The sequence below is a fragment of the Montipora capricornis genome, chromosome 14 (assembly GCF_036669925.1).
Source record: "Montipora capricornis isolate CH-2021 chromosome 14, ASM3666992v2, whole genome shotgun sequence".
Taxonomy (NCBI): domain Eukaryota; kingdom Metazoa; phylum Cnidaria; class Anthozoa; order Scleractinia; family Acroporidae; genus Montipora; species Montipora capricornis.
This window is the reverse complement of record NC_090896.1, coordinates 20,630,886-20,643,385: the sequence shown is the minus strand read 5'-3', so window position 1 is coordinate 20,643,385 and position 12,500 is coordinate 20,630,886. Positions and strand designations below refer to the sequence as shown.

The window sequence follows — 12,500 nt, the reverse complement described above, 5'->3', positions numbered from 1 at the left end:
GTTTTGGAGTCTAAACAGGAGTCGACGGGATAAACAAATTGCTATGGTCGAGAGAAAGGCTTCCATTCTGCAACTCCACTCTGTTTCGGTTGCTGGAGCCACTATCTCTAGTGGTTACTATGAGCACTTTAGATGACTTTTCTAGGTGGTAGTTTTTCCACCAAAATTGAACTTCCTTGTGTGACGGCCCTTTATCATGCCCTCCATCCACTCTTACTCTTTCTCTCTCCGGTAATATTGTTGAAAAATGCTGGCTCCACACCTCTGAATATGTCTCAATCACATTCAAATCATGTGCATGTTGTGTGGGATTTTTCTGATGAAGTGGGATAGCCTTAACAATGCTGGCACATATCTCTGCTGTTGTCCCTGTGCTGGAAAAGTTGTATGATGTCGTTTGAAGTGTGGACGGGTATTTGTTCACATAGTCTGTCTTGGTGGTATGGGATAATGAATGCTTCCCCAATCTGCACCGTGACTTTCTTCAGTTTCAGACCCAATGGCATCATCATCCACATCTGACTGGTTTGCTTGTAGTCTTTCTGGAAGAAGATATGCCTGTCCGCTCTGTTCCATAATAGACTCCTCCTTTTCATTCAACTTAAGCAATTGCATTTGGCCACTGAAGTCTAAGAGAATCTGATCTATGGCAGCTTTGGTGTGCCAACAACTTCAACAAAAAGAAACCAGGTAAGTTCACAGGCTCTAAGTAGGTCCATTCAGTTCATGAGAATTTTGATACACTGATCCTGTATCGGTTATTTGCTTGTTGAGAGGAAACTGATGAGTTATGTCAATCACCACTGAATCACTATTTGGGCCTTTCACTGGGTCATCCTCTTGTGACTCCCTATTATTTCCTCCTTCCTCTGTATCTGTATCAGTTTCACTTTCTTCATCTACATCACTATTATCAGTGTCAACTTGAATACCAAATGATGATAGTACTGCTTTTTCTTGAATACTTGCAATGGTGTCTACCGCTTCCCTGATTTCTCTTGCTTCCCGCAAAGCATTTTCTACTCTTTCCTTTCTTCTCTGTATATCTTCAAAACCATAGATGCTTCTTAACTTTGTATTGCTTTGCCCATATGCTGCAGCAACAGCATAGGTAATCCTCTCCCTCTCTGCAACTGACTCGGCAGCTGCTGAAATTCTCTAATAGACATTACACTTTTATTGACATGCTCTTTGCAACTTATGTCTAATTTACTGCCCAGTCTTGACAAGAGGCTTCGAGCTAACTCTAAACAAGGAAAACTGCATGGTTATTTTTCTCTGTTTTATTCTGATAGCAGCGAGAGGCATTTGAAGAAGTTTTCTTTTGGCATCTGTCAACATAATCAGCAATTCGTTTTGCAACTGTTAACAATCCAGTACACAATTTGCAAGGTTGGATATGTCCTGCAATGCATATTTTTTCCTTTGTGGAAACGTAACTCTCTAAAGTAAATCCTTCTAATGCAGAAATTTCAGTAAAATCATCAACTTTAACAAAGTTAGAAAATTTTTTAAAACTCTTTAACAACATAGCTCCACTGTCAGGCCCCCTCAACACATCCTGTTGACTATTGTTTGCACTATGTTCAGCCACCTTTGAGACAAACAAAATGAGCTATCAAATCAGTCACTTCATCTTCAAATCTGGACCAATTTTGGTAAGAAGATATTTTCCTTACTACAGTACAATTAGAGTCCAAGCATGGGAGCAAATAAAACAAAATACCCATCAGTAATACAGTCATGTGTAAATATTAATCATCCTTCCGTAAAATAAAAATGGATGCTACAATACGTTATTGCTTGCTTTACAGAGGCATGGGCATTATTTCCTCAAAGAACCATAAAATTACTGAACCAGACCACCATTGATAAAAATATACTTAAAAGGATCACTGACCTTTACTTTAGGGCCAATTAAGCTCTATTTTGCCGTTGTTTATCACAAGTGTTGATTGATTTGCTGAACAAAATATAAATACAAAAGCACAAACACTACTATTACAATGGCTCAATTTCAGTTTCCGGCATATGTAATCTATTCTGTTTCATTGGCAGATGCTTGATAAGCCTTTTTCTATTTTACCAACTTCATGAAAGTGTGGAAGGGTGCAAATCATGAATGTGAAGGAAGAATAACAGATTTTCTAAACCAATCTATTTACAGCTAGAGTAGAGAAAAATGTTTAAGCTTCTGTTTGGTATGAAAGATGTCAGTAAATTTGATTACCTGTGGTTGTTGATGTCTCACATAGTGTAGGTTGAATAGCTGGGACATGGCTTGATGGCTGTATATATCAGCAAACAAGGTTAATTTACAATTATAATTTACACTTTACCAATTTATATAGCGTGTATTTAAATATGCTGATCAATAGCGCTTTACAATTACATGTAACATGTGAACAGTAAGCATACAAATTAATTAGTTTTCGTCACACAATAGAAGTGGTACCACAATTATGAAAAATTCATGTCTACGTTATATATTTGACTTGTAATTTCCCCTATCTCCTATTCAATGACCGGTAAGTCTTGCCGATTAAAGAAAAGATGGTTGTCAGAAAGGTGATGGGGAATGGGGGGTGGAGTATAGATGGAAAGGTTAAGGGAAGAATTTGTCCAACTTTCCTAAAAAGGGGTAAGTGCCTCAACCTTTTTGTCACTCCCCTGATTGTTGGATTTTATCCATATAGGTTTAGAAGGTATTGACTCGGTGATAATGCAATTCGTCCGATAGAGGGGCCTGAAGCTATCACTGTTTTCTGTATTTTTGGTGCACCGACTCATTACAGGGTAAATAGATGCATGTTAGAGTGCAGCATCGTACAAGAACTATTTTTTGCCAAATTTTTTATCTTTCCCTAGGGTAAAAAGTAAAATTCCAAATATCATTTAAGTCAGTGCGCCTTAATAAATTATTTTTGCATTGGAAACGGGAGAGCACATTGATCAAATGTGTCTTCCTCGTAATTTTTATTCCTCCATTTTTCATTCCCACTGTTTTGTTAAAGACAATCTCCAGTACTACTGAATAAAGCCCGTAATTGCTTACGCCTGCTTTAAACATACTTTAATGAACACAAGACATTTTAAAACTGAGTTTCCATCAAAATAATGACGTTCATGCATTGAAGAATGAAAACTACTTCCAGGGTTATTTTAGTTCAGGTAAACGACTGGGAGTTCCCTATGCGCTAAGAGCCTTGACATTGTGGAGTTTGAGAAATGACAACGCCAAAAAGCGGTTATTGACCAAGCTCGTTTGGTCAAGATGGCTGGACATTAGCCAAGTTTTTTTTTTTGGCGTGTTTATGTTGGTCTCGGTCCATAAACACGCAAAAAAATAACGAGGCCAATATCCAACCATCTTGACTGAACAAGCTTGGTCAAGAAAGGTTTTGTTATATGGGATGAAACACCGTAAAATGATCTTTGATCTTAAGGGACCAAGCCAGAAATCCCGAGCAGGTAAGGTAGGTCCATCTAGCTAGCTTGCTCGCTCGCTCGGGGAGCCAATCACAGCGCGGGATTTGGTTCATCTTGTCCGCTTACGGGACTAGGCATATAATAATAATGGTTAAAAGAAGAGAAATGATAGTGCTGCACGTGTGGGCTGCATTGTTTTGTACACTTCTTTCCCGTACTCGTCAAAACAACGACTCGAAGTGACCAGTTTCAGGTTAAACGTTCTGTTAGACAATGTGGACATACCACAGTAAATTTTCATTCTGTCTTTTTACTACAAATTCCGTCCATACCAAGTTAGTCATAAGATACTTCGCCCATATTCTACAAGGTTAAAACAAGAGGGAATAATCACAAATTATAGGTGGTTTTCACGTTACGTCATCGCTGCCATCTTGGTGGACGAAAACAAAAGATCTCATATTAGCTCCTTTTATTCGTCCACCAGCAATTGTACATTGCAGCATTGTTATCTGTGTCCCTAGAGATTGGTTGCAAGCCACCTATTTAAGAAAGCTCATTTTGAAGTGACCTTTTTGTCGCCGTGGCTGACAATGTTTCATAAACTCCCTATTTATAATTTAAATCCCGTCAGGTCTAAATAAAGAGAACGTTCTTACTTGGTGGCCATAGGTTTGTTAGGATTTCTCTTGAGTGATGCATTTTTTAAAATTTCAGTTCCTCCTTCCATTCAGAAGCTACCACAGGCGATTTATGTTGAACCGCAACAGAAAGCTGTGTTTCCATGTATATACAGTGGATTCCCCACACCCACGGTGTATTGGACAGTTCCTAAAGACGAGAAAATCAATGTTACACCAGCAAGTTCACAAGCTGTCGTTATTTGGGATGTCGATAGGGATTTTATTTACTCGTTGACCGTAAATCCTAATGGTTCCTTGATCATTCCACAAGTTCATGGATCTCTCAGTGGACAAACATATCAGTGTACAGCGATTAACCGTTTAGGAATGGCTGTCATTTATGTTACATTGATTGTGGCCAATGGTAGGTGTCGCTTAACTTCTTTACCTTTAGTATTTTATCAAACTATGGTACGTTGAGTCTAATAAAATCTTTTATCAGTAACCTTTCAATGACGTGGTTTTCAGATAGGGCGTAAGGAGAACTGCTCCTAAGCCAGATGTCATTCGCGTGCAGTCCATTTTCATGAGAAAGAAATACCGGAGGGGGCACCCAGAGAACTTGGAGAGAAACTCTCCAATCAGGTTGAGATGGACTGGAACTCGGCCCCCTGACATTGCATTAGGGAACAAGCAACGACAACGTCAACAGCAAGAAGAACGTCACAAATTTACATATGAGGCACTTAAAGAGCAGTTCTCTGAGAAAGTCAATCAAAATCGGAAATGAAAATTGTTAACACCCCCGTCATTTTTTGTGTGGATGTAGGTTGTCTGGAGGAATGAACGAAAACAGCCGTGTTAGAACCAGCTGACGTACCGTTGCCATGGTAACCACCATTGATCATGACCCCCTTCGAAGGAGGAATTTTACTATAAAATAGGTAGTTCATATATGTGTTCCCTTCGAGGGCAGATGTGAGCCAATTGTAATGAGATTCTACCAGACAGTAGGGCTATGCTTCTTTTTACTAAAGGATGCTGTGAAAATATTTTGACTTCTACGAACAAGGAGAAAACACTTGCTGTATTACATGTATGTTACCTGTCGGCCATTTAGAAAAACCCCTTCGTTCGTTCAATTTTCTAGAGCAAATTTAGCAGAGGCTCTAAACATCGGTCCTCTCCCATCAAAAACAGCGGCTATGGGATGTAACAGCAGATAATGGTGCATTCAAGGTGCATGTGCAATAAAAAATACACTTGATATAAAACACGCCTGACATTGTGGTGCACTGAAATCCATCTATGTGGTTCAACGAGAACATAAAATGAATCCATCACGATTAATTCACTAAGAAAATAGAAGCCTCTGATCATCAAGAACAAAGCGTTGGGCTAAAATTGAACGGTTTGTAGCGTTGGTCGAGAAGCCTTGACGTTTGTCACGCGGATGCGTGGACAGCGAACAACGGCAGACTCTCAACTGGAAGCATGGGTTTCTTGCATTTGAATGGAAGGAGAATTAAACAATAGCACATGAAAAACAACAGTGCAATTGTTATTCACAAGAGAATTTCTCTTGGCACGCGAATTATTGTTTCATTTATTTACCTGCACAGCAAAGAATCACGGACTTCTTCCCGGTTTTTGCATAGTCCATAATTAGGTTTGCAAGTGATTTCTGATACCCTGTCAATTCACTTAGTTTTACAATGCTTCCTCTGCATTCCCAAACCTCCTCTTTCAAGTTTGAAAACCAGCAACTTTCCATTTAATACGTTATGTAGTCTCAAGCGAGCTGAGCCATTATATATGAGCATATATGCAAATTAGATTTTTTTTAATAAACTTTGACATTGCTACTCTACTTCTGACAGCATGCCTGGAGACATAACCCTCCCCTTTGGGGAAAAAAAAGATTTAATAATAATAATAATAAGAAGAATAACTTGTACATGGTGTGCATTCATGTCTGTTATTCTATTTCAAACGAATTAATAGTAATATAAAGGCAACAATTAGTAAAGCCACAATCAATGTAGCGAAAAGTCAATGTATGACTAAACTAATCTCGTTACACTTTTATCCCGACAGTGATTTCATCATATTTATTTAGTTCTTCCTTGATCATTTATTACTTTAAGCTTTACTATTTTAATTTTATATAGGCGTTGGTGGGTTGGAGATAGAGATGTAAACATCGGGTCAGCAGTCTGTCCCCACTCATTTTCGTCCCGCGAACAATTTTATCAGGTTTTCAACGACATATTACAAATTGCCGTCTCGATCTTCATCAAATACTTTATCTGGGATCGTCATAGGCATGCGTTTGTTTGGCATGGTGAACGTGGTACATTCATGTAACTCGCTGGATAAACTTCATTTCGGAAGAGACTGTAAACGTCATGACTGTCAGTCTTGTCAGTAGTGTTCATTTAAGTCAACTGGTTGCGGATAAATTCATCTTTACCTGTGGTTTCACTTTTCTTGAGGTGTTGTTAGATGGAAGAGAATGTTAATTCGACTTGGCTGCAAGGGAAATCCATCAATTTGGTCACGAAAAAGAGCTAAAGTGTTAAAAATTGCAAGGAATGACGCGATATGTTTAATGATAATTTCTATTTCATCATAGTCGCCAATTTAAAACCTCAACAGTCACATTCAGCTGGGGTAATGCGTAGATTTCCCTGGTGCACACAGGAGAACATTTCATTAACCTATAATGGCGTTGAAAGTCATTGTAAACGCGCATGGTGTTTTAGTGCATCTTTAAACAAAGTATACCCTTATGGAGCTCAGGAATGGAACGTCAATTGGATAAATCAGACAGGCGGTGAAAAATAAATATCTGGAATCTTAAAAGCGAGGAGTAATGGACTTCAACAACAACTATCACCTGTCGAGCCGAAATCAAAATGAGCTGTATTTCAAATATTTTACCAAGTGTGCTGTTATGTAGAACACTGAAACCAAAAGGAATTGAACACTTTTAGTGTATCTGGTATCTCTGTTCTCTGCACAGTCTTCAGGTAAAAAAAATAATTGGAAATGTGACAGCCAGGAATTTTTTGAAAGGAAGATTGCCTTTAATAGCAAATATGTTGTTTGTTTCAAAAAATATTTCGCTGGAAAAGATGGCCTTTATGAATTCATCATGTTTTGTACTATGCGAGCTTAACTGGATAGTTTTCATGGCAAAATGAGGTTAGCGTCTTTCTGTTGTGTTAACTTAATTAAATATACCATGCCTCGTGAGGTTGTATTTACTGTCTCCCTTAAACTTGATTTCCACTATCAAAATTACCTCCAGAACCTACTTTTTGCGTAGAATGAGCTTTTAGAATGATGTTTCATTGTGTTTCGTTGTTTCGTTGTGTTTCATTGGCCCTGAAAAGCCCCTATGGGAAGCAGTCAATTAAGTATGTATGTATGTATGTATGTATGTATGTTCTTGTCTTCTGTGGTGATACTTGACGATTCGGGAACATTTTGTGAAAAAATATTTATGACGGGTCACACGCGCAACTTGATCGCCCGAACTTGCCAGATTATGCATGACATCCACTTGGTCTTTTGACATCCCACTGAAAAACTCATAAAAATTCACAGACCGGTCGATTTCTCTGAAATTTGAAAGGGTGATTGCTAACGAATAGAGAAAGATTTTCACAATAACTAAAAATTCCTGTGTTAAGCATGAGAATTCGACAAAGAGGTAAATGCGACTAAATTTGTTGCGTGCGTTGCTATTTTTGTGTTTTGATTGTTGTGCAAATTTTGACAGAGAATTTTAAATTATGAAAAATATCTATGGATAGATTGTTAAAAAATCTTTATTTTTAGCGGTTATCACTGGGTTGGCCATCCCAGGCAGAAAGTGGGTGGGATTTGTTCGTTTTATTTTATTTTAATTTTTTTCTTTCTTTTTTTTTCCGTGTCGGTAAAAGTCTTGCCTGTCACTCCCCTGCTAAGTGGTGTCTTTGTGCATAGAGCCTTCTGCGCGTATTTTCTTAGGATCGAGAGGGTAGTGGGAAATGCGTAAATTTCTCTGGTGGACACAGTAGAATGATTAACTTAACCGGCAATGGCGTGGAAAGTCATGTAACGCGAATGGCGTTTTAGTGGATTTTTGAATGAAATATACCCTTATGGAGCTCAATAATGGAAAATCAGTTGGATAAACTAGGCAGGCGGTGAAAACAAATACCTGGAATGGTCAAAGCGACGAGTAATGGACTTTGACAACAATCTATCGCCCGTCGAGCCGAAATCAAAGTGAGCTATATTTCTAATATTTTACCAAGAGTGTGCTGTTATGTTGAACACTGAAACCAAGTGAAAAATTCTCTGGTATAAAAGCCACGATTGATGGACTTTGACTACAATCTTTCGCCCATCGAGCCGAAATCAAAGTGAGCTGTATTTCCAATATTTTATCACAAGTGTAGTTTTAATGTACGACACTGAAACCAAATTATCTGGTAACTCGTGGGTTCAACAAAGTCAGGTGAAAAAGTAATGGGAAATGTGACAGTCAAGAATCATTTGAAAGAAAGCTTGTCGACTATTTTGTGCATCATTATTCAAGGAAAAGGTTCTTCAGGAAAGGGTTTGAACCTGAAGTACATGGTAATTTGACACGATTGAGTTTCTTGTCTCCACGCACGCAATGAAATAGGAAGAGGTTTTCGTCTCTAAGAGCAAATATGTTGTTTGTTTCAATAAATTTTTCGTTGAAAAGGATTCTGTGGTATTTTCTGCCTTTGTGAATTATAATATGTTATGTATTGAAGTTTCGAGCTTAAGGTTGAAATATGATATGGGAGAATTTTTTATTGTTGCTCCGTAAGCAGGAAGGGTTCACGAAAATAAACAGGTCTGTTGGAAGCGATCTTGAGTTTCAACAAAATAAGCCCCAAAAGCAGTGAAAAATCGTGACGCCAATGAATAATAAAGTAGCTGCTATTTCCAAAATGATGGAATTACCTGGTGACAAATAACGTTGTACGCGTCTTGGAGAATAAATTTTGACTTTGCATAAACAAATGGTCAACCTCAAGAGTTGGGCGATTGTGATCTTTGTTTTGACTTCGCTCATTTTACTGTCAAACTTTATAACACTTGACGGAAAAAGAAACTTACAAAAACCCGGTATCTTGCCATCATTTGACAGAGATGCTTCTCTGTTTGGCAAGTAAAATGTTGGAGTAACTAAATCACAGCGCCCGCTGAATTCCGGCCATGTCACTTTCGATTTTGCGATTTATTTGTGCAGCGAAAAGTAGAATAGCAAAATTGAACGTAGCAAAAATCTCCCAAAATGTTTGTCGCTTATCGTAACTTTTTATATTCTATATTTATTCTCGATCGACCGTCCCGAAAACTTCCTTCTGCTCTTTCTAAAAACAGTGTGTCAATAGTTATTTACTTTTGCATCAATATTTGTTTTGCATAAAGCAAGCTAACAAAATCTGTACCTTGCTGAGTTTGCATTTGTTAGCGTTAATAGTACTTTCGGTCCGATGCTTCTGTTTTATGAAGGGGTGTATTGTTCAGGTCACCCATCCAGATACTAACCAGACAGGGATAACGTGAGCGAACTTTAGTATTACAAAGCTGTCAGATGCTCAGAGGGCATGCTTAAACTTGTGGTGAAAAGAAGTTGTGAGGGAACTTGAAAATTATCAACGTGTCAGCCCAGAAGCCAATGTTTCTCGCTTCTCTTTTATTTGTTATTCTTCAGAGACTGGAATGCTGTAGTTCAATACCACACAATTCAGTGCCTTCTGGTTTTCTGTAACACGTACCACAGGTACCCAGTGTGTGCTTCACGGAAGCATCTCGTTTGAACATAAGAGATGCAACGTTTGACAATATCAACATTCAGATATATCACAATATCTAAAAATTCCTGTGTTAAGAATTAGAATTCAATGAAGAAGTAAATGCGACCAAATTTGTTGCGTGTGTTGCTATTTTTGTGTTTTGATTGTTGTGCAAATGTTGACAGAGAATATTAAATTATGAAAAAATATCTAGGGATAGATCGTTAAAAAATCTTTATTTTTAGCGGCTATTTGAACATAAAAGATGCAATTCTTTGGCGAGAAATAGTATTTTTGTTAATATTTGAAGCAGAAAATTTTGGCGGGAATTGGGACTCGGTGAAAATGAATCAACAAATTTGCATATGTGCGTTGAAATATGATACGCGAGGAGACAGGAATGTTATTTCTCTGACAAATGATTTTGTCGTTATAGTGTAAAATGACGTTTATTTGGCAAGGCAACAATAGTTCTTTAACTTCCTGGTTAATCCTATTTATTGCTACGACTAACTAGTACGAAGATTGTTTACATGAAACTCACGCTTTTTGCGAATTTTGAGTGTCATGAAATTACATCATTTGGGTGACAAAATATCCCTTTACTCTAACACAAAAACATTAAGAGTAACAAACTTCATATTTATTAACCATTTCTCAACCATTTCTTCTGCTTTTGGGCTTGTCAGCATTGTGATTTGCGATAATTCGCAAGTCTGTTTTTGTATCTCATAGATGTTCAGATTTTCAATTACATGGCTGCACAACCTCCCGATTGTGTAAATAGTTCACCGTGAAGTCAAAATAGATACCTTTCTCAGGAACCCAACAAAGACGCTTCCTGACCCGACAGATGAAATGAAAGTATTCAGTTAAATATTACAACAAAATTAAAAAACCAAAGATGGAAGTTTCTTGGCTAAAAAGTATGTGTTGTTTTTCTCTGAAAACGACGAACGATTAACATTCTCTCCTGTAGTTCACTCAATTGACACAAGGTGATCACCTGCACCTTTATGGTTGCCTAGCACGTGATCAATTTCTTCCTTTTCACAAAACATCGTGACCTTTCCATTCGTTGATAAAAGTCAGAGACTGCAGAGTTATATATAAAACTATGGTTTTTTGCTTTTCTTTTTCTGTTAACTCCTGGCTTTTACAGTACTTTTTGGTGCAAACGTAAAGCCAAACAATGTTTTGACCTGGCATCAGATGAGCGTAACAAGAAGGGGAATTACGAAGTGGAAACAACATCTTCAGTCCTTTCTTAGTGTGTGCAGTAAACGTTTGCTTAGTTTAACTGCAAGACATGCATGACATGCTGGAAAACTTCCGTCAGAGCAATTTGTAGTTAGTTTTTCGTAGACTAATAGTATTTATTTAAAGAAGAAACGAGTAAATTTTACTCGAGCGTGTTTTATTATCTTTAAACTGAATTTAATACCAAAGCTTAAAAAACTAAAAGATCTCAGGATAGGACATTACAAAATAATTAAAGGCGTGAACGTGAAGGGCCTCTGCGGGAGCGACATGTGGGTGACCCTCAAATGGTCTTAATGACCCCCCACTTGAAAACATTAACCGAGCCGCTGCAGTTCAATACCACCCAATTCAGTGCCTTCTGTTTTTGTGTAACACGTACCAGAGGCAACCCAGTGTACGCTTTATGGAGCGTCTAGTTTGTGATTTTTTTACAATTTCCATGAAATTCATTTATCACCTGTTGTCGAAATATGACTTTCCCCATGTTAGTTTCAAATATTTAAGAACTATAATAACGGCATAATCTCTGTTGCAAATTCATTTACGGAAAAAAGAATACTCTGCGAGAAAATGCGAAAAAAGATGATGTCGTTTTCCAAAATGGCCGACGCGTAATATAGCAGAGCCAACATTGTTTCCTTGTTCATAAAAGTCAGAGTAGTTTTGAAACATCCTTTAGTAATTAGAGGCACAGGTCTCTTCTCTGGTGGAATGTCATTTCAACTGATTCACATCTATGCAACAGGTAGACACACATATGTTACCCATTTTGAGGGTCAAAACATGGGCTTGTGGCTGTCATGATTAATGCGGTTACCATAGCAACGGTAACTAATGGCCCAAATATGGTTGTTTTTGTTCATCCTCTCAGGCAACATATCTCCACACAAAAAATGAAGGGGGAGATCAAGATTTCCATTTCCAACTTTGCTTGACTTTCTAAGAGACCTGCTCTTAAGATCTACGGCGCCGATGTCTATGAAAAAGTCACTTGAAAATATAGCTTTTCAATGTCATAAGTCCTTTGTGATTATTCACGTTGTACATTGTGGACGAAGTATCCTAATAATAATTGGTACGATCGATTTCAGAGTAAAAATGGAGAATGAAAGATTCACATTTGTACGCTTGCATTGTTGTCAAAACCTCAAATTTGGTGATTTCACGTCGTTGTTGTGCAGAGGACTGCACGAATTTGTGCTAAAATGCCTCCCTCACGTGCAGCACAATTATCTTTCCTCTTTTAACTAATGACATTGTTATTTCGTGGCATTCTCGTTGACGACCGCCTCGTAAATCTTAAAGTCTCTAATTAGTGGACTAAAACAATAGCTTTCCACGTCCTGCACGTCCGTCT

General features: G+C 37.9%; 1 protein-coding gene across 2 annotated transcripts in view; it reads left to right on the top strand.

Moving 5' to 3' along the window:
* The window catches only part of LOC138031277 (uncharacterized), a 110,062-nt gene that overhangs the window by 35,867 nt on the left and 61,695 nt on the right, over positions 1-12,500 (top strand). For both annotated transcript variants that reach the window (XM_068878972.1, XM_068878973.1), the window contains exon 4: positions 4,147-4,476. In XM_068878972.1, the coding sequence (XP_068735073.1) occupies positions 4,147-4,476 (330 nt within the window). The remainder of the gene's footprint in view (positions 1-4,146; positions 4,477-12,500) is intronic.